This window comes from Parasteatoda tepidariorum, chromosome 5, assembly GCF_982258835.1.
Source record: "Parasteatoda tepidariorum strain Cologne lab strain chromosome 5, Ptep-v5.0, whole genome shotgun sequence".
NCBI lineage: Eukaryota > Metazoa > Arthropoda > Arachnida > Araneae > Theridiidae > Parasteatoda > Parasteatoda tepidariorum.
Genome location: NC_141759.1, coordinates 12763804 through 12784522, shown reverse-complemented (window position 1 = coordinate 12784522; position 20719 = coordinate 12763804). Strand labels below are relative to the sequence as shown.

The following is a 20719-nucleotide window of genomic DNA, read 5'->3' as shown; positions in this document are numbered from 1 at the left end:
TTTGACATAGAAGTTAAAAATATATAATTAGTTTTAATATTGGAAAAGTAAATTAGTAAAAAAAAAATTCCCATTTTGTTATAAATATATTCGTTGCATGCAGTATTAATTTCACTTATTATCATAAATTAAACACATAAGTAGCAATGGATTTTTATCTTTAGTTAATAAATATATTTTTAGATTATTCTTTACCTTTAGTCATATAGTACTTATTTTAATTTATTCAAATAAATTACCTTTAAGTTTTTCATATATTTAATAACATAATATAGCTTTTTGCAACTTACATTTACTATGTATATTTTACAACGGAGAAAACAAAATCTAATATAAGAGTAAAAATAAACAGTTATAACAAAATTTAGGAGTTTTATAATTTTTTGCACCAAATTAATGCAATTAATTTTTTTTAATGTTGACTTTAAGTTCTTGAAAAATTATTAAAATAGTTTTTTAAGAGTTCGATAAGTATTATTATATATGTTTAGTGAAATACTCTAATTTGAAAAAAAATTTGCTATTTGTAGAAAATTAAAAGTTTATGTGAAACTGAATTTTAAAAAAAAAAAAGCTATTAAACGGCACTATTTTGATAAAGGTTCAACATGAATAAGCACAAACTATTCAAAAATTAGGAAAAACAAGAACTGATAAAAGTGAACAATTTATTCCAAAAGCAGTTTCGATTAATTTTTTATGAGCTCTTAAATGATATTTCCTGTGGTGGCGGGATGTTACATTCCAAATGTTCTCTTTTTTCTTCAAGAGTTCAATAAATGTGCTCTCCATTTCGATGCTCCATTTAAAAGTTTCTCCAACGGGAGCTTGTTCAAAATTTTGACTCATCTTTGCTGCAATACAAGTAAAAAAAATTATTAAGAAAGGTGAAGCAAATGTATTTAAGGCAACAGACAATAAGGAACAGTCATTAAAAATTACCAACCAATTAATTCTGTCAGCATATTGTTATGGTAAGAGTAAGTTTTTTATTATCAGTAAAAACTGAAAGAAATTTTTAATGGTTTTCCATGTTTTTATAATAAGATTAATAGAAAGTGAAATTAAAATTATGTATAATTACAAGGAGTATCAGTTACTTGTCCCATTTTTTCAAATATTTAACCTTAAGAAGAAGACTTCTTTTTTAGATAAATAATTTTAACTTTATCTTTAATTTCAAAAAATAAATTAATCTATTAAATTATGAAAAAAGCAGATATAAAAAGTACCTACATATTAGTATATTTAAAGTTAAACGTGTGTTAATACTTTTTTATTAAAAAAATTACATTGAAAAAACCTGTTAGGTGCTTTAACGGGTAAAAAAATATTTTCAACTTCCTTCATAATTTATTCAAAACCTGCTTATTAATAATATAAAGAATGCACATGCATTTGAAAAATTGATCCTTACAGTCTATGTTATTTAAATTTCCATCTAATCTAATTTCATTAAATATTACTTTTTGAAAAAACCCTCTTTAAGTTTTTAATAGTAATACAAAATTACAGATACAAGTTTCTTCAACTTTATAAATATTAAAAACTTAATCATATAAAGCATGCAGATCTATTTGACAAACTTATGCTACACAATAAATTACATAAGATTAAATGTGAATCAATAAGTTTTAATAAAAACATTTTTTTTTAATAAAACCCACTTAGCGTCCCAAGTGGGTTTTTTCAAGGTGGGCCCACTTGTCAATAGAAAGTGCAAAGTAATTGGAAAAAAACACATTTTTATTCCGCGAATACTGACAAATATACAGTTTAAAAATAAAATAATACAAAGAAATTAATTCTGTCAGCATATTGTTTAGGTATGAGTAAGTTTACTTTTTATAACGCAATTTTTTCCTTTGTAAAAAAATATTCAAAATCACTGAATTCAGTACCAACTCTAGAATAATTGCTGGTATAATCTTATCGGAACTATAGAAAGAGCAAAGTAATTGTAAAAAAAAAAAACTATATTTGAATTCGGCGAATACTAATAAATATACAGTTACGTACGAAAAAGATTAAATGCAATTCATAAAATTTGTTTATCATTTAAAGTAATGTCAAAATATAAAACAAAACTACTTTTATGTACTTGCAAAATTTACTTCAGATTGGCGAATTTGGCGTAAAAAATCATACTTTTAATTCACGGTTAAAAACATAACACATTTATAACATAAACTTCTTTAACCCCTTGGGGACGGGTGATTCAGAAAAGCATTCGTACAAAATCAGAATCAAGTTGCAATTAAATAAAAAACGGTAACTTAAATGTAGTCGTTACTAATTTTACAGACTTACTTTGCTTTTATTTTAATTATTGTTAGTTTAATAATATATATAATCAATGTTAATTCAAAGTATAACTAAATAGTTTTATTTTGAACAAAGTAATGGTGAATTAAATAAATCAAACAATTATAACTCCGCCCACAAATAAACTGCTAAAGAAATACTTTGATTACCAGTTTTATCTTTTCACCTTGATTGATACGGTTTTTTGCTGTCACGTATTTGTGACAGTCGGCGCGAAAGGGTTAATGGATAGAAACAGATTTATACTTCTTATAAAATAACTTTAAAATCAATACTCAATTAAAAACTCACCTGAATTAATATATAACAAATTAGATTCACTGCTTTTTCACATAAACTTTGCCGCCATATTGTTTTGACTTGTGCTATCCCATAATCCCATGCGGTTGCTGCCACCTGATTGGTTGAATTGTGAAGTTGAATCAACTCTTTCGAAGAGATCTGAAAGAGTTGAACAGCAGTTGATCCAACTCGGATAAGTATAGCACACCTATGTTTTCGGACGGAGTTGTCTTCGGAGTTGAAGGTTGAGTTGGACGAATTTCCTTAAGTGTGATATGGCCTTAAAAGTAATGTTTTAATATAAATTTTTCACAATTCACCGATAACTTAAAACAAACATTTCGAAGAGACAAAACTTTCAGTTTAATCAAAAGCTATGAAAATACATAAATTTTGTATTCATTTCGAAAATAGCAATGTTACCAGCAAGTCTAAAAGTCCCTATATATATAAAGAAGGAAAAGAGTAAAAACTGGTAGCAAATAAATTTCGTTTTCAACTCGTTAATAATAAAATATCCGTTGTTACTAAATTTTTTTTACGGATACAATTTATATATTGAATTACTTATTCCCCGTGAAAAAATTAACAACAATTATTAGGTTATTGCTAAGAATAGATTTACTCCTCCCAAAATTTTCTATCATTGAAATAGTATTTCCACTACCAGTATTTCCTCTTTTCCGTCTCGCTTTCAGGCCTGGTTACCAGATTTAGAATCAGATATTTTATTAGATAAAATGTAATATTGTTTATCGCAAACTCTATCGCTAATTCAAAGATGCATGGTCAAAATTAAAGATCAATCCCTGCATGTTTAACACGTTGGGCGCCACCAACGCTTGCGGTAATATTGCGGTCATGGCTTGAAACTTGTTAAAACTGAAATCAAAGTACTTTCGCGAGGGAAAAGTCGCGGGTAACGGCTAAACGGAGAAAATATTTGGCTAATGCATTGTTTAAAACTAATTTACTTGTTAGGATTGGAAAACGGGTTGAAGAATTAGAATATTCAATTAACCTCAGTTGTGCTTTTCGTTAGACTTGGATATCATTAAAGTTTATATATTGTTCAAGATTGTTTTGAAATTCTACTAAATATGAGAACCGAAGGTGGTTGTTAAATTATTAAGGTATATATTAATGTTTAATATAAACCTTAATGCAATCCCTGAACAAATTATTAGACGCACTATAAGATTTCATGTAAAATCTTAATTATCATGTGATACTATACAGCTTTATTGTTTTTACTCTGGTTTGCACTTGCAACCAGCGTTCGTGTATCATTTGATTAAATTTGACGATATATAATAAAAATTCGATGAATTTAGACGATATATTATATAAATGTGGAGTAATTATTAAGTATTATATTTGTATATAATAATTAAACCAAATTATTAGATGCTCCGTAGTGTTTTAATAATTGCATGTTTTGCACAAGTATTTTTAACTTTTATATTTAAACATACAAGTAATGGGTTTTTATTCAGGAGATTTTGTATATACTTCCTATTTGTATTTATTTTTAACGTATTGAATTACAATGTTAACCAAATGATACACGGACATAAGCAAGAACAAACCGGTTAACCGCTTATGATAAATTTTATAAATATTATCATAAATATTTATTTTTTAGCAATCAGTATATCAAAGAAAGTTATATTACAACTTTGCATTAAGTATGAGATATTTGTAAAAAGAAATTCATTTATATAAATTCAGAACAAGGCTCGTGCAAAGCTAAATATAAATTTATTTATTATACTGGTAGTTCGAGGTTCTGGCTATGCTGAGTAATTTGTGCAGGTGATATTTTAAGTTCCGAAATCAGTTTCACAAACATTCACTGAATAAACTTTTTTTCACTGGATTCTGATTCTTAAATCTAAAAAAACAGGAAGCAGTCGCAATCTACAAATCATGATTCCCATAGTTTAGGCGGGAGAGCAGTCAGAAGTTGTTATCATAACTTTTTGCGGATTTATTATTTCTCTAGAAATATTTAAAAGAGCAACAACAAAAAATTTGCACTCTAATGTAAACCTCGTTAACTGAAAGATAATACTCAGTAAAAAAATAATTTTTAAATAATTTATTCAATAAGACTCATAAAAATGTCAATTCTCTCACTACATAAAAAATTATAACAAACATTCCCTGCCCATTTAATTTCTAAATGGCACACTCCTGTTCTACCAAGAGTGTTGTCATCATCAATGCTTGCAATAATAAATGTTGTTCTACTATTACAGACCTGCTGATACCTGATACAATTGTGGTTTTTCTCTTTAGGTAAAATTCTTAACAAATGTGACTACTTTCTAATGTTACTATAATACTGCTACTTCAAAAACTACCTAAGCCTAAACTTTCAAATTTTTATGTTACTCAGACTTCTTGTAATCGCATTTGTGTCTTATCAATTATTATTCCAATATTTTTCTTTTGCATATATCTCACATTTTACTGTTCTGTATGTTAGTCATTCGACCACATTCGCCCGTTGAATTTGGCAATTTAATCTCAGATGAATAGGCTAGTGGCGCAAGGCAGGTACCTCGATCAAACGCTTACATTAAAGGATTAGAAAATGGAAACGAAATTTCATTATCATATATATACTACAAAATATTATATATATACTACATGATATATATATACTACTACAAATATATATATATATACTACAAAATATTAATTATATTTAATAAAAATTTTAATCAACTGCATGTATTCCAATTAGTTTGACATTATCGGTCAATTAAACGACACATCCGCCAGTGAAAACTTCAGCTGGTAGATGTAATGAGTGCATTATGAGAATTTATTCCTAGTCAGCGGTAAAATTCAACGCATAGAGTTAGACTCGTCGGCATGTAATTCAAATGCTACCTGCGCTGAAATAGAAAAATTGTGTAGGTTTCTTTAAAATTGTATGTGGACACTTTTTTGTGAGAACGCGTCTTTAATACAAATAAAGCATTACTTCGATTTGTGTGTGTAGAATATAAGGGCTTGACACCCAATTAGAAGGTCTTCAATCTTTTATTTTGAGTAGCAAATCATTAATCAAGGATTTCTACAATAAAGATAATTTTGAAATGTACCTTTGCAGTGTTTTTTTAATGCAAAATGTTAACACATTTGTCAAACTCCTAAGGCAATTTTTTTTAATGTTTCTGACTGCTTTTTAATCTTATAATAATGTCACTTCAAATATTATAATAGTCTAAGACTTCCAAATTGGCTGTTTCGCTACCACTAAAAAAATCTCCAAATGAAAGTGCTGTTGTTGGCAGCTCTGTTCTCGGAGCTAATTCATTGTCTATTAGTTAGTATACGATTCAAAAGTGTCAGACTATGAATTTCAATGGGCTGAATTTGTATAGTATTAATTTTGAGTAAGTGTTCAAAATACATCAGAAACAATACCTCTCTTGCCTATCTAGATGAAATTCCAGGTTTTCTCTCAAATCACTCTCTCAAACATCTCTTTAAGAAAAGGGGGAGAAGCCTGCAGAGGGGGATTGGGTAGTTCTGAGGTGCGGGGACAATTGCTGAGCAGGAAGGCAAGAGCCTTGAAGCTATCAAAAAAAACGAGAGCGATGCTCCTCTCTCACGGTGGCTTCCTCGACTGCCGCCAAGTAGGCACGCTGAAAAGAGCAAAGTGAAATACGGTTAACGTTAGGGTGGGGATAATCCATAATAAAAATTGGTTGATCAAATTAAATGTAGGGAAAGGCTATTGCGGTTAAACGAACGAAAACTGAAAAAACTATTAAGGAGTAGAAAAACAACGCAAGTGTGATGTAGCAACATCACAAAAATTTAATTTTTTTCCTTGAACTGTCAACTCAGCGAAAATTTTTAAGTAATTAAAAAGAAAAAGCCATGAAGAAATTAGACGCTGTTCCTTTCTCATTATTTGCATCAACTAAAAACATGCAATTACACTAGTTATTTCTTCAGTGCATTTGTAAGAATAAACAATGCCTAGGTAGCCATATTTCCAACTTGGCAAAAAGAACTCTGGTTTTGTATGCAATAAAGAAATTTTATTACATTTTATAAGCGTTGTTGAACAACAGACACAATTATTGAGTTTGTGATTATCAATGTTCAACTCCGTAGTCTTGTAATTTTGAACCCAATCCAGAAAACAAGGGAACTCCTTGATCAAGTATTGGGAGATATTTGCCTTCGCGGACGACCTTTTAATCAAACTTGCTGCATCGGGACTCCAACCCATGGTCCATCTACCACTGAGGATATTTTACGTTAGCACTGTGGTCGGGGCTAGCCGGATGCGAAATTCGTATCGACAAGCGATTACTGGGATTCAGGTAACTCCATTGAAAGGTTAGCACTCTATCCTCTGATCCACCATGCCTTGCAATACAGACGCTGTCGATAACATTTACATAAGGTAGAAAATCATGCTATGGAGTATTCAATAGTTTTGAATATTAAAGATAATGTTCATTTTTTGATGCTTTTACGCTGATGCTGTAAAAAAAAATTGCAAAGCGCATACAATTTTACTGTTTGCCTGCATGCTCCGAAAATGTTTATTTCAACTAATATTATTATTCTCTCTCAAATATATCAATCATAGTTAATTGATATATTGCACTACGCAATATATTAATAAAGAAACGGTTATCATTCTTTTATCTGTATGCTTTTTGTTTAAATTTACTTTAGATTAAAGAAAAGAACGTATATATATTTTTTTTCACTCTTTTAGAAGTAAATTACTCCTCTTTGCAACTGTGAAGCCCATTATGTGAGAAGGAGAGGCAGAGAGGTAATGTAATCTATCCTCCGATTAAGATCTACAATTTCTATTCTTCACTCCGCTGTAAATATGTATATACTTGTTTTTCGATTTTGTTTTTACTCACTCCGTTTTAAATTTTCTATATATTTATTTTTTCGACTATGCAAATAGCTTATTTTTTCTGTTATTTCGATTTCTTGTAATCACGCTTGTATCTTATCAATTATTATTCAAATCTTTTTTTTTATGTGTGTGTATACATCACATGTTTTACTGTTCTGTATATTACTCATTCGGCCGCATTCGCCCGTTGAATTTGGCTATTTAATCTCAGACAATTAGGCTAGTGCCCAAGTCAGGTACCTCGATCAATACGCTCACATTGAAACATTTAAAAAGGGAAACGAAATTTCTTTATCTACCACACCAAAATAATAATTATAATTAATATAAGTGTTAATCTCTTCAGATTCTGCGTGCCTTATATAAAAATTCAAAAAATAAATAATATATCAGCCAGTGAAAACTTCAGCTGGTAGATGCAATGAGTACATTACGAGAATATATCCTTAGTAAGCGGTGTAATTCAACGCTAAGAACAAACATATGCATAATACATGTGTAGGAAAGAGTCAAATTTAAATTTGGTGTATGCTTATAATGTACGTACTTTGTATAATACCTCCCCCCTCCCAATCGTACAAAACACTAAAAAATAGCAAATCCCCTCCTTCGAAGTCTCTGCTTACATAGGAAATAACGGTCGTTAGCAGTGAGTTTTGCAACAGTTACTCACGGTTTTTGACTAATTTTTTATTAACTTAATAACTTTTTGAGTAAATTTTGACCATTATAAGAAATAAAAATTGTTTATTTATTATAACTTTTTTTCCCACTTCTTATGTGCTAATTATGAAAATGACGTGAAGTGTCAGGCTGAAGAGAAGCCAAGATTTTCCAAAAATAAAATGCGTTTTTTCCCTAATTTTTTAATGTTTGAAAACTTATATTTTCTTGTGCGAATAAAAACTTACAAAACTTGAGAATTATTTATTGATTATAATGATTTTCTTCTAAATGAAAAAACTTTGACAAAATTGAACATTTTTAACAAAAATTATAAACTATTTGTCAGGTCTAAGTCCTAGATAATTCTTAACGGCGAGATGGTACGTATTTAGCTCATAATTATAGCTTTGTTTCGAGTTTGAGGCACTTTAACTGTGCCATTTTTATTTTCCTAGACGAAATAGCATTGAAAAATATTATATATGGTGATACTCTTTCTGTAATTCTTTTTTTTAAAATTTATTTATTCACTTCTAGGTTCATGGATTCATCTAATGTTAAACATCCACAATATGCATATTTACCATTTGGCGAGGGACCAAGGAACTGTTTGGGAATGAGATTTGCTTTGCTGGAGATCAAGTTATGTATGGCTAACATATTGCATCATTACAGATTTAAAACTCATTCAACAACAAAAGTAAGAATTTGTATGTTATAGATAACCCAAATTATAATATTTGTTTCGGTATTGGTTTTTGTTTTGTTTTTTACTTAATGTTTAAAGCAACACAGATGAAGAAAAGCTACTTAGCTTTAACCATTATGTATTCTCATTTTTTTATCATGTGTAGGTCACTTTATGTGGCCTGTTATTGAGGAATTAATATAAAATATTTTTTTCTTATTTCCAATGAGCTGCACAAGTGCGCACACATGAGGAGACCTAGTGCGTTCTCCAGAAGTGGTATCCACTCTTTCAGGACCACCACAATGGGTGAGATACCGTTGGCCATGTTAATTTGGATGTCTTGTTTCTACCACACTAGATGGCAGCACCATCTAGTGTGGTAGAATATAAAATATTTTAGGAGACATTTTTTTATATAATTCGGAAACTTAAACAGGCTGGTCACAAGTATAAATATCTTGCGCCAAACTGCTCTCGATATATAGTCACTACTTTTTTGTTACTTTTAGAGAACAAACATAACTAGAGAACTTATTTATCCCCAATATTCACAATGACTTTGAATAATAAAATTAGCTTGGTTAAATGTGAGGAGATATTACGAAGTTATAATAGTTTTAATTCATGTTTACATGAAAAAGTGTTTTATTCCAAAGCACTTTTTACGAATTTGTTCTTTTAAACTTTCTGCTTTTCTCGATACTTAATATTTCATTTAAGAAATGCTGAGAAGTTATTAAATATTTGGATTTAAGTGATCAATGCCTTTTTATATAATACGAGAAATAAAGCACAAGGCAAGAGAAAAATGAACCACCCTGTATAACTTTTGATGCAATGATCGGATCTTCAAGTTCTAGAACCCAATCTTAATGGTTTGAGAGGGTCACCGCAAATATGCTAATTGATTACAGCAGACGATATTTTATTTAACCAAATCAGGCACAAAAATTCAGATACTTTATAGTTCCTGCGAAATAAAATTTTTAAAAAGACAGTTATTTAAAGTTCAATTTCTCAAAACCCATTCGACCGATTTTTCTAAGCAACTGACGCAGATCTGATTAACGCTTGTCCACAGCGGGATTCTCATTGCTAACGTTGTAGGGCCTACTGCGGATTTGCACCAATCAGAATCGACAATTGTTTTGAGTTTGAATTTCATTTAACTAACGTTAAAAGTAGTTGCCAGGAATCGCTACAAACTACTGTTTTTTGGTATCACACAACTCACTACACTACTTCTTTTTAAGAGTAGAGCAATACACAACAAACTACGGAAAAAAGTAGCGTCTACAGAAGGTTTAGTTACAGTAGTATAGCGACTATAGTAGTAGTAGCGAGGTACTTCCTACCGATGGTCGAAATACGTACATTACCGTTTGTTTTAATTTTTATCTTTAAATTGTATAACTCTGTGAATGGAGCTGGTCCGGACACATAAGCAGTTGTAAAAGCGACACAATCGGACTTTTTTTTCTAATCCGTAAACCATCAATCTGTTTTGTAAGTAGATTGTATATTGGACAATTGCATATTATTGTGGCGATTGTGTGTTTGAGGAACTCAAATCAAACGGACGGAAATGAGTCAAATTGACTCATATCCTTAGAGATAGGTATACCACCTGGAGAATTTCAATATTTCCACGCTTTTGAAGAAAATAGCCTTCAATATATATTTACTTCGATCAATGGTTAAAAGTCATTACTAGAGATAAAATAAAAATTCCAACGGGTTATATAATTTTCCTTACAAAACTCGAAATGCATCAAAATGATGCGTCCCGTAAACCTAGTGTTAAGAGCTCAGCAGTGAGAGAAGGGGAACAATTCGGCGTTGTTTATAAACTGATGTCTGCGAAACAAACAAAAATTCTCAATATTTTAGCTCTTAATTGTCTCTATAAAACTGGATGCTGGATGCTGGATATTGGGGTTATCTCGGCGTTTGGCGCGAAGCGCCACTAACCGATTCATCGATTCTGTTTTGTTGTATTTTGGGAGGTCCTATATATCTTTGAAGTTGTAGTATGTTGTAACAACAAGTCAAGTCCTTAAGGAGTAAATCTTTAGTTTTGAAGGGAAAATCATCTTTGGATTGGGGAGATCCCCTTGAGTAGAGTTGTATGATATCTCTATAAAACAATGCAAAAAGCAATAATGAGGAAAGTTATTTCATGAAATGAGTGGTTGCATATTTCGAATCAAATTAAGCAGGCCTTTTATTTCGTTAGCTACCAGCTGAATTTGAAAGTATGACATTAAAGTTATTTTAGAATCTACAGCTGAATTTTAAAAGCATTATTCTTTTAAGAGAGATTGATTACATAAAAACTGAATCATTTATATTTGTAGTAATCACAAATGAATCAATTCTTTGAAAAACGGAGTGAAAACGAGGTAGTTTTGCTGCAATTTTTTAAACTTATGCATGGTTTGCAGAAATTTTAAAAATGTATTTTTCGTGACCTGCTTGCAATGTGTTAAATGGTGAAATCTTAGTAAGAAAAATATTCTGCCAGAATGAAATTAAATTTTCTAAATAAAAATTTGAAATACAGCAAAATACAAAATTGTGTTTGTGTTTTTTTTTCCAGGTGCCTTTGGAATACAAGAAATACTCTGCGTTCCTCAGTGTTACCGAACTACCTTTGGCTTTAGAGAAAATTAATCCTAGTGCGGATTCAACATTGTAAAATTGAGATTGCACATTGGTTTTTATTTTCACCCGTGAGAAGATGGCATATTCAAGCAAATTGAAAAATATCAGCATGCATACTTCTTTTTGTAAATATGAATATAATCTTCAGTATTAAAACTATTTTGTGTATAAAGGATGGTTTATGAAAGAAAAATAAACAGTACAGAGGAAAAAAAATTGGATTTATTTCATGTATATAAAAGTGATCAATGAAGTTATTTAAAATGTTTGTGTTTGATTTTTTAAATAAAAAAAAATACAGTTTATTGTTTCACTTTTAGTTTTTTGTCATACTATCTTACAAGTTGACAAACGTTTTCTTCCCTTTGCCGCAAATGTATCATGTTTTTCATTATTTTGTACTAATTTAGGTCAAAATAATTTAGTAATAAATGCTGGCTATATTAATATAAAATAATAAATTATTTAGCATTAAAATAATATATCTGAGATTGACAGAGTGGAACATCGATGTCTTTTTCTGTGTTAAAGACAAAATCTTCAAAACACGGTTCACTTCGAAACAATAATTTTGCAAATGTGCAGTTATTTATATCTAAAATAAATAGTTATTTATCATTGAAATTTCTCTAATTTACTAAATCAATTGCTGATAAACTTATTGAATTAGAAGAGGGAAAAAATTTCAAACTACTTATTTCGTATTTTATATTCTAATACAAATAAAATACTACCTATAATCAAACTGTATTTTTTTTTGCTGCTTTTAGACAGTTTTTATAATTATAAAGAGTAGCAAAATATATTTTATATGTTTTCTATATGTCATGTTGTGTTATCTTTATTTATATAGTTTCTTCACGAGGGGCAAACTGCTTCATATCTCCAGGAAGCTGTTTGCTTTCTAACTTTTCCCTCAACTTATTTTTTTTTTTACCTGATGTGTCAATCCCAGATGGATGGTTAAAAGGCCCATTTGAAATAACGCATATCCAAAACGAACGATTAAGATATTGGCCTTTCTTTATTTCTATGAGCAACTTTAAGGAAATTTGGTAAAAAAATAAAAAAAAGAAATTGGATGATACGATTAAGAGAGATGAATGGGTATAAATTGTTTGTGTAATTATTTGTTAACACATTGCTGACTATTTTAACAAGTAATTTTCCTTACTTTTCAAGTTTTACTATTTAATACTAAAAATTTATTATAACTTTACGAGACCTTATACAATTGCTAAATCCGTGACTGTGGTTCACAGGTGCCCACTGGGTTAAGCGAAATGAGTAACGAATAAAGCTCAGTGCCTGCCATTCGAAAAAAAAAAAGAATTGGTAAACTTTTGTATCATTACACGACGTAGGTGAATGTTATACCTTTTATCATACAAAAAAGAAATACTAAGAGTTGAATAATAAATAAAAAATTTTGAAGTTTATTTTTATTGTTTTACTTCCACATTGGCTTTCAAAACTATAGCAGGGCACATGGGGTAATTTTCAGAAAAGTTGACGGTCAGCAATGTGTTAAGTAACGGATATATTTTGTTACCGTGTTGAATGCCACGCTAATTTTTCATGGCTTTCTCGTCTAGTCAAACGGTAAATAACTACAAACTAAATGTTCAATTATTAGACAGATTTTGTTACTTTTTTGAAAGGTTTAGCAAGACATAGTTATTGTCTTGTTGGTTGGTCGGGGTGCCAGAGGCCGAGATGGCACTTTACCCCTTCATCATGAGATGAGGATCGATGAGGTGGAACACTGAGGTCAGGATCATAAAGCTAAAGATGAGATGGGGGGGGGGGGAATGGCTGATTGCCGTGGTGAGGAAAAGCTGTGAGATGACTTGAAAATGAGTTGAGAGTAATAAACAAAAATGAAGTCCACTTTGCTTCTCCCATTCTAGTTTCGGATTTTCTTAATGTCAACGGATTTATTCAGATGGGAATTATCAAAAACAACAACTAAGAGTTCAATCACCAATTTCCTACCCATTTCTTCCTGCCCTTCCGAGAAAATGTTTTCTCTTAGAGAGCTTACATTTTATTTCACGTGTGAGTTTTGATGTGAGATTTCAATGAGAAAAATATATAATAAATTATATTTTTAATGAAACTGGTACAATATACAATTTAAATAATATGTATTTTTTCAGTTAGCTTTAAAGTCTAACATTGCCCAGATAACTTGTAGTAGACGTTGTTGATGTTACTAACATGTTGCTTCTAGACCTAATCTGACGGAGTGTGACCAGGTCTGTGAATACATTGAAATGCATGAAATCAACAACAAATAGGGAGGAAGCATTGATGCCTTTCCTTAAAAGTGCGGTGCAGTCTAAGATGTGTGAAGTTCAGTAATGATGGCTTTTAGCGCAAGGTGGCTAGGTCTATCTGCCTTTAGAAATATAGTAGGCACTTCACACGTTAAATGCAATGGGGGTCACCGGTGACCGGCAGAGAATTTGATCGTAGCACCTCGGTGGTCACCGGTGACCATCGTAGCCAAGATTATTAGAAACACATAATTCGAGTAATTTTTCTTAATACTATTATCTTTGCTAAAATGGCTTGAAGAAATTAATGCAATATAGAACACATAAAAATAGTTTTATTTATATGCACAGATATGCCAACTTGCTCCGGACAGCGAATAAACATTTTCAAGTGGTAGTTTATTAATTGTGATTCTTGGTTTAATATTTTAAATTCAGTAGAATTTTACCCACCACTATTTCTAAACAATTCGTAGGCGTCTATAATTCACCACTTTTTAACTAATATGTCTCGCTAAACATTTTAAAAACTAGCAAAGTCTGTCAAATATTTGCAAATTTAGTTTGCAGTTATTTACCGATTGGCCTGATGGGCAAGTCATGTAAAATTAGCGGTGCATTCAACGTGTTAATGAGGCCGGTGGCGAGAAGTGAGAGGCTGCTGTTAGACCTCCAGTTGTAAGGAAGTGTTAGAGAAAGACCCGGCTTCATACCCTTATGCAAGTGATGCTGTGGAGGCAGAGAGTCCAACTGCTCCGGACACGCCAAAATAGTTAAATAAACGGTAAATAACTACTAAACAAATTTTGAATTATTTGATTATTTTCTCTTGCGTTTTAAAAGATTCAATATGACATGAGTATGTGGTAAATTATATAAGTGGTAAATTATATAAGCCTACGAATTATTTAGAAATAGTGGTGAATAAAAACCTACTAAATTGAATTTATTAAATCAGGAATCACAATTGAAAAACTACCACTTTAAAATATATATTTGCTGTCCGAGCAAGTTGGCATCTCTGTGGAGGTGAAAAATTTTCAGTTTTGTGTTTTTATTCGAAATAGTATCTCTGAGCCAGTGGAGTAAAAGTAAGGGAGTGATGTTTTAAGCCTTCTTTTGCAAGGCGGTCAGTTACCAAGGCCATTGTCAAGGTTGTCAGCAAAACAGTAGTATGACCATTACATTCCCATAGATGCTCATATGTGAAAGGGTTCAATGGAAATGGATATCATGTTGATTGGAAATTATCTTTAATTTGTTTATAAATGAAATAGTTGTTGTATCCAGTTGCTCAGGTGTTGAATGGGACCGCGGCTCTCAGTAAGTATTAGAAGATTGGTATGGTCACCTTCATTCAGGACAGCTTCAAGTCCATCGTCGATTACTAACAGTTCACTTTGAAACACAGAAAAGAAGTCCTGATTATATGTTTACCGAGAGAAAATCTGTCTTGTCTAGCAGACATTAAACAAAACTATTTATTCATACAGAGAACTCGCAATTTTATGAAACTTCTTTATTTTTTACAGGGGAAAATTGCTTTAATTTATAAATCCGCGTACAATTTATTAAAGCTTTTAACTAGTTTAAAATCAAATTACTGGGAGAAGCATTATTTAACTAGTTTTGGTGTTATAGCATCAGTTTGAGATGATAGCTCAGTCCCATAGAATCAAATGTGTCAATTTCAGGGGAATTTTCCGTCCCTCTAAAAACTCAAACTCATCTAATTGAATTTTGTAACAAATATTTTGGACTTTACTGTGCAATTATTTGGAAATCTTCATACGGTATGCTAAAAATATATACTTTCAAATTAGCTTGTGAGTAAGAATATTTTTATTAGTCTTCATACCAATCCAGACAGTAATTAAGTCATGACAATCATCTGTAACTCTCAGCCCCTATAAAGCCCGTTTCTTCGGGGGTTCTGCACAGTAAAATTAATATGAGTAGAACATATATACGCATTACCCTCAAATGGACTGTGTGTAATATTTTCCTTTGAGAAATCTGTGAAGATATTATGAAATCTTGCCTGGTCACATTTTTCTGCCTTACTAAAGAAATGGGCATTCAATGAGGTAATATACTTAGAGAGTATTTAAAAAATTAAGTCGTGTCTTAAAGTTTGATTCCTGACTTAGTTCTGAGCATTTGTAATTGATCGTAATATTTTATTCTCTACAATGTCAAGCTCATGCATCGAGTGATCTGATGCTGTTCACTATACTGGTGAAGTATGAGATTCTATTAAACATGTGGTTTGTACGCAAAGTAGTTTCTTTAGGTGAAGTGGCATATTTGAGTGTTTTCTTAGGAGTCGCCTCAGAGTTTTGAGAGCTCCGACAGTTTCTCACATGATTTTGTGCACCATACTTTGTTTAGTTCGCTCTTAAATAGCAAAGTTATATTTAAATCTTTACTGGAGTTAAATTAAGGAGATAATAGACACTAGTTTACTCATTTTTCCCCTTATTAACATAAAATTTAAATAGTTGCAAAATTGTATTAGGATTTTTTTTAATAGAAAATTTACGTAAATTTATTCTGATGAATGCTATTAGCAATGCCATACTGACATAAAATTATTAAAATTAAACATACTATTCATTACAAGACAAATTTGTTTGGAGGAAAAACAAATTTTTAGAATCAAAATCTTCAAGGTATAGGTATGCGATCAAAATATAGTCACAGGTCACTCTGATAATATTAATATTTTATTTCAACTTGGCGAAGGACAGTAGCAGATGAATTAAAAGCAATTTACAAGACATGGAGTCAAACATAAATAATGACATGGAAGCCATGATTGAGTCCTTATGCGGCAATTTTGAGTTAGGAGAAATATTTATGTATGAACTTTATACACACTTAATCGTCCAAAAATGGTGATCTAGAGTTAGACAGTAACGCCTACTTTCTCTTCTTTGCTATACTCTGCAGTACGAACAGATGGCGTATGGCAGGGGTGGCGAACCTTTATACACCAACGTGCCATTTTCTCTAAAAAATTGCTTAATAAAGTCATAGACGTGCCGTCAAATAATTTTGACTTCGTGATTATTGAGAAAATAATATTACTAAATACTATCAACTTAAAACTCTTTATTTACATTGAGAAAAAAAAACATTTTGCAATGTCTCAGTTATATACGTAATTCAACTTAAAGTAACATCAGTGTGACTTCTGTTGTTGCAGATTAGATTACCAAAAATTTATATTAGGTTGTAAGATGTTAGTTTAAGCAGGACTGTTGATTTTTTTTGCTAGTTATTTATTGTTAGCTTGTTTTTTACTGTTATTAATTGTTTTTTTAGTATTAATAATTAATTTTTCTATTAATATTTGTTTATTATTTTGTTTGTTTTTGTGAATTTTAATTTAATTGTTACGTATGCTTCGTAGCGTAATAACATTTGTGTAATAACAATTCTTAGTGCAACAATAATTGTGATCGGTGGAGTGCCCAAAATATTGTGTCGCGTGCCATAAATGGCACGCGTGCCATTGGTTCGCCATCCCTGGCGTATGGTAATATCATCGTAAGTTAAACCACGAGCGACGTAAAAAAATTTAAATATTCTAAAATGTAATATAGTTGACAAGGTTAAAACTGTTAAAATTTTGTAAAATTTCAGAACATTTGGAGAAATTCCTCTCTTATTTAAAAAAAATATTTCAACTTGATATTAAGACTTTCTTTCAAGCGCGATGGACGGCTACACATGAATTTAATGCAATCTGCAAGATATGGAAGAAGAAGTCAAACACAACTGGCAGTAAAAGAAAGCTCCAATAGTGAGTAAAGAGGAAGATATACCCCATATTTTTATTTATTTCTTTTTGACAGTGAATCATCCAAAGAGCGATGACTATTTTATACGCACAGTCACTTCCTCGACAGTGAATCACCCAAAAATGGTTTACATGCATTAAATAGTAACGCCTATTTCCACCACTGTATGAACAACTTGCATATGGAAGTGATGATCTTAACTAAAACGGAGAATAAACTTTGATTTTCAAAAACCTAATGTAGTTCACAAGATTAAAGCTGTTAAATATTTTTGAAACTTCAGTACATTTTGAGAATTTTCTCTTATTTAAGCGTTAACAACGAAACGGATAATATAAACTATCGTAACAGTATCTGGCTATCTATGGAGTCCTATATCGCCCCTACATGCCCTTGTGTTGACCTTAAATTTTCATCGATAAAAGCTTATGAATGACAGTCTCTTAAAAATATGATCGTAATGAATTTTCACCAATGTATCAAAACGCGATTATATTATTACACTAATAACATATCTACCAGTATTTAACACTAATAAATTCAATATATATTTAAAAATTTTTATTTCTTCACTTTCAATAAAAGGGCCATTTAGGCCTCAGATGCCCAGTTCTACAACAACGAACGAACACTTTCAATAAGATAGTTAGCACAAAACTAAAGCTGTCTGCGCATCTTTAAAGAGCGGATGGTGGAGAGCGAAATGTTAAGGAAGGGAATTTCATTCAATGATGGTTAAAATTTTGAATGGCAGCGACTTAGATAAAAAAAAACGGTAGCTCAATAAATCTAGTCTTAATCAATTATCGGTACCATTTTCAATAGAGAGAGGCCTGCGTCAGGGGGATTCCCTCGAGTGTCTACTCTTTAATCTAGTTCTGGAGAAATGTATCAGAGATAGTGGATTAGACCGAAAAAGCACCCTAGATCAGTTCAATTACAGGCATATGGCGATGTCATAGGAAGGTCAGAGAGAAAATACTTAGAAATATTTTTGGCCCAGTACAGGAAAGAGGCTGTTGGCGAATCAGATACAACTTTGAATTATATAGACTCTATGGACAGCCACAGATAGTGCGGGTTATCCGAAGCAATAGATTAAGATGGCTTTACCATATCTGGAGAGATCCAGAAAACAATGCAGTACGAATAGCCACCTTTAAAAATCCTTCTGTATCTCAGGCCAGTGGAAGACCTCCTACTAGATGGCTCGATGACACTACTAAAGATCTCAAAGTAATAAAGATTAACAACTGGAAAAAAGTCGTCAGGGATAGGAGGCGCTGGAGGTTACGCGTGGTTGAGGCAGCCAAGGCCTTGTAAGGGGCTGTCGTGCTGAAGAAGAAGAAAAGTGATTGTTTAGAAGAAGTCGAAGTATAAAACATATTTCATTTTAAACTTTTTAAAAATTAATTGGTTGAGTAAATAAAAAATAGTCAACACAGTATTGCCTGTAAAAAAATATTTATTAGTGGCAGACTTAACATATATTTGACGAAGCACTTAGTTTTTGTATTAATTGAAGCAAGAGATAGGATTGCTACACGCGACTAAGAATGCGAAACGTGGCGAAGGATAAAAGTCAAAACTCTATAAAAAGAAATTAAAATAATAACTTTTTTATACAATATTTTTTTATAGTTTACTTTTGAAAGTAAACGTAAAGAATTGTGTTTTAAATATAATTAATTTGAAGTATAAGTCATAGTGGAAATCAGGACTAAAATTTACGACTCTACCATTTTTTTCTTCTTTTTTTAGTCGCTTGTGACATCACCGAAGGAAAAAATATTCAAATTATAATTTAAAAGTGAACGTAGTGGCAAAGTCTTGAAAAATATTGTCTTGCCTAAAACTAGTTAAATTGAATAAATTCATTTAATTTTCTATCCTTTGTTTAAAAAAAATTAGCCTGTATCAAGATTTTTAGTTATAAATTAAAACATAATGAATAATAATAAAATGAAAGAAAGAAGACGGAATGGTAGTGACTAGTAAAAATATTTTTTCTCTGAAGTTAATTTGGAAGATAATATGGCACTTGCAACACTGAATGGCATAACGCCTTCCTTGAAACTTCTCAATTTGAATTAGCAAAGTCGGTAGTTGCTCTCTGAAAAATGAAATCCCGATAATCTGGAGTGTCTGGAAATATGACTAGAAAGAGAGGGAGGAGCTTGTAGTCGCCGCCACGCCTCTTTCATTGTTAATCGATGATGATTGGACGTCGTCCATTATCCTCAATTTCCTTCCGAAAATTTTCAAGTTCAGTGATCTGTACCCGCAGGAGAAATTTAAAATTTTCTCCGCCGAGAAAAGGTTGGAGGCGGAGGAGATGGTTCCATCGATTTAGGATTGGGAGGGATGATCTCCTGGTGTAGTTTCAAGACTGGTTGAAATAGACTTCTTGGTTCCACTGGCTTTTCTTCCTCGGTCTTTCGGGAGAGAGGACTTTGGAATCAGGCTCCTTTTTTTCACTAGTCTTAGTAGTGGGGTCCACTGATGGTTCGCAGGTGGGAACTGTAGCTGTGGACTCCGTCGGCATTTCAGGTTGACTAGTTATTTCAGTTTCAATGGGGATGGTCGTTTCAAGAGGTTCATCAGGATACAGTTCCTTCCTTTTCATCTTTATCCCCTTCAATACGGCGAAAAATCAGCAGGGGTGAAAGTGAGACGGAAAAGAGGAAAGGCTGGCAGTCAAACCATTTCAGTTATAGCTAGTTTTAAGGAGGAGTTTACTTACTCTTTTTTTAAATTTTTCAACAATATCTACTTTATCTTGGAAAAGAAGCAGTTTTATATATATGCCAGAATTATAAAAGAAATCTTGATAGTTACAGATGTTTCATTTTTTTCGAAAAAAATGCTGGAATGAAATGTTTTACGTACGAGGTATTTCTCTTTTCCGTATTGCTATATAAGGGCTTTCACCCATGGATTGGGGTGAGCCCATGCTCCGTCCGGTGCGAAAGGGTTAAGGAGAGAAGCTTATATTAATCAAGAAGCGATGGTTTATCTTATACACGAGAATAAGTAACTAATAACTCAAGACCACTCATCCGTTTATTGATTGCGTCTTTTTCCATGCAATCAT

General features: G+C 31.5%; 1 protein-coding gene and 1 long non-coding RNA gene across 2 annotated transcripts; one reads left to right on the top strand and one right to left on the bottom strand.

Annotated features, from left to right (window-relative positions):
- Positions 1 to 648: 648 nt before the first annotated feature.
- LOC147808573 (uncharacterized) lies at positions 649 to 2865 on the bottom strand. The gene is made up of 2 exons (XR_015433615.1): positions 2617 to 2865; positions 649 to 854 (listed from the first exon to the last, which is right to left on the bottom strand). It is a non-coding gene; the product is annotated as an uncharacterized LOC147808573 (long non-coding RNA).
- Positions 2866 to 8572: 5707 nt separating this feature from the next.
- LOC147808572 (cytochrome P450 3A19-like) lies at positions 8573 to 11756 on the top strand. The gene is made up of 2 exons (XM_087165212.1): positions 8573 to 8885; positions 11476 to 11756. The coding sequence occupies exons 1-2, from the start codon at positions 8727 to 8729 to the stop codon at positions 11572 to 11574; spliced, it is 258 nt and encodes an 85-aa protein (XP_087021338.1). The 5' UTR covers positions 8573 to 8726; the 3' UTR covers positions 11575 to 11756.
- The last annotated feature ends 8963 nt before the right edge of the window (positions 11757 to 20719 follow it).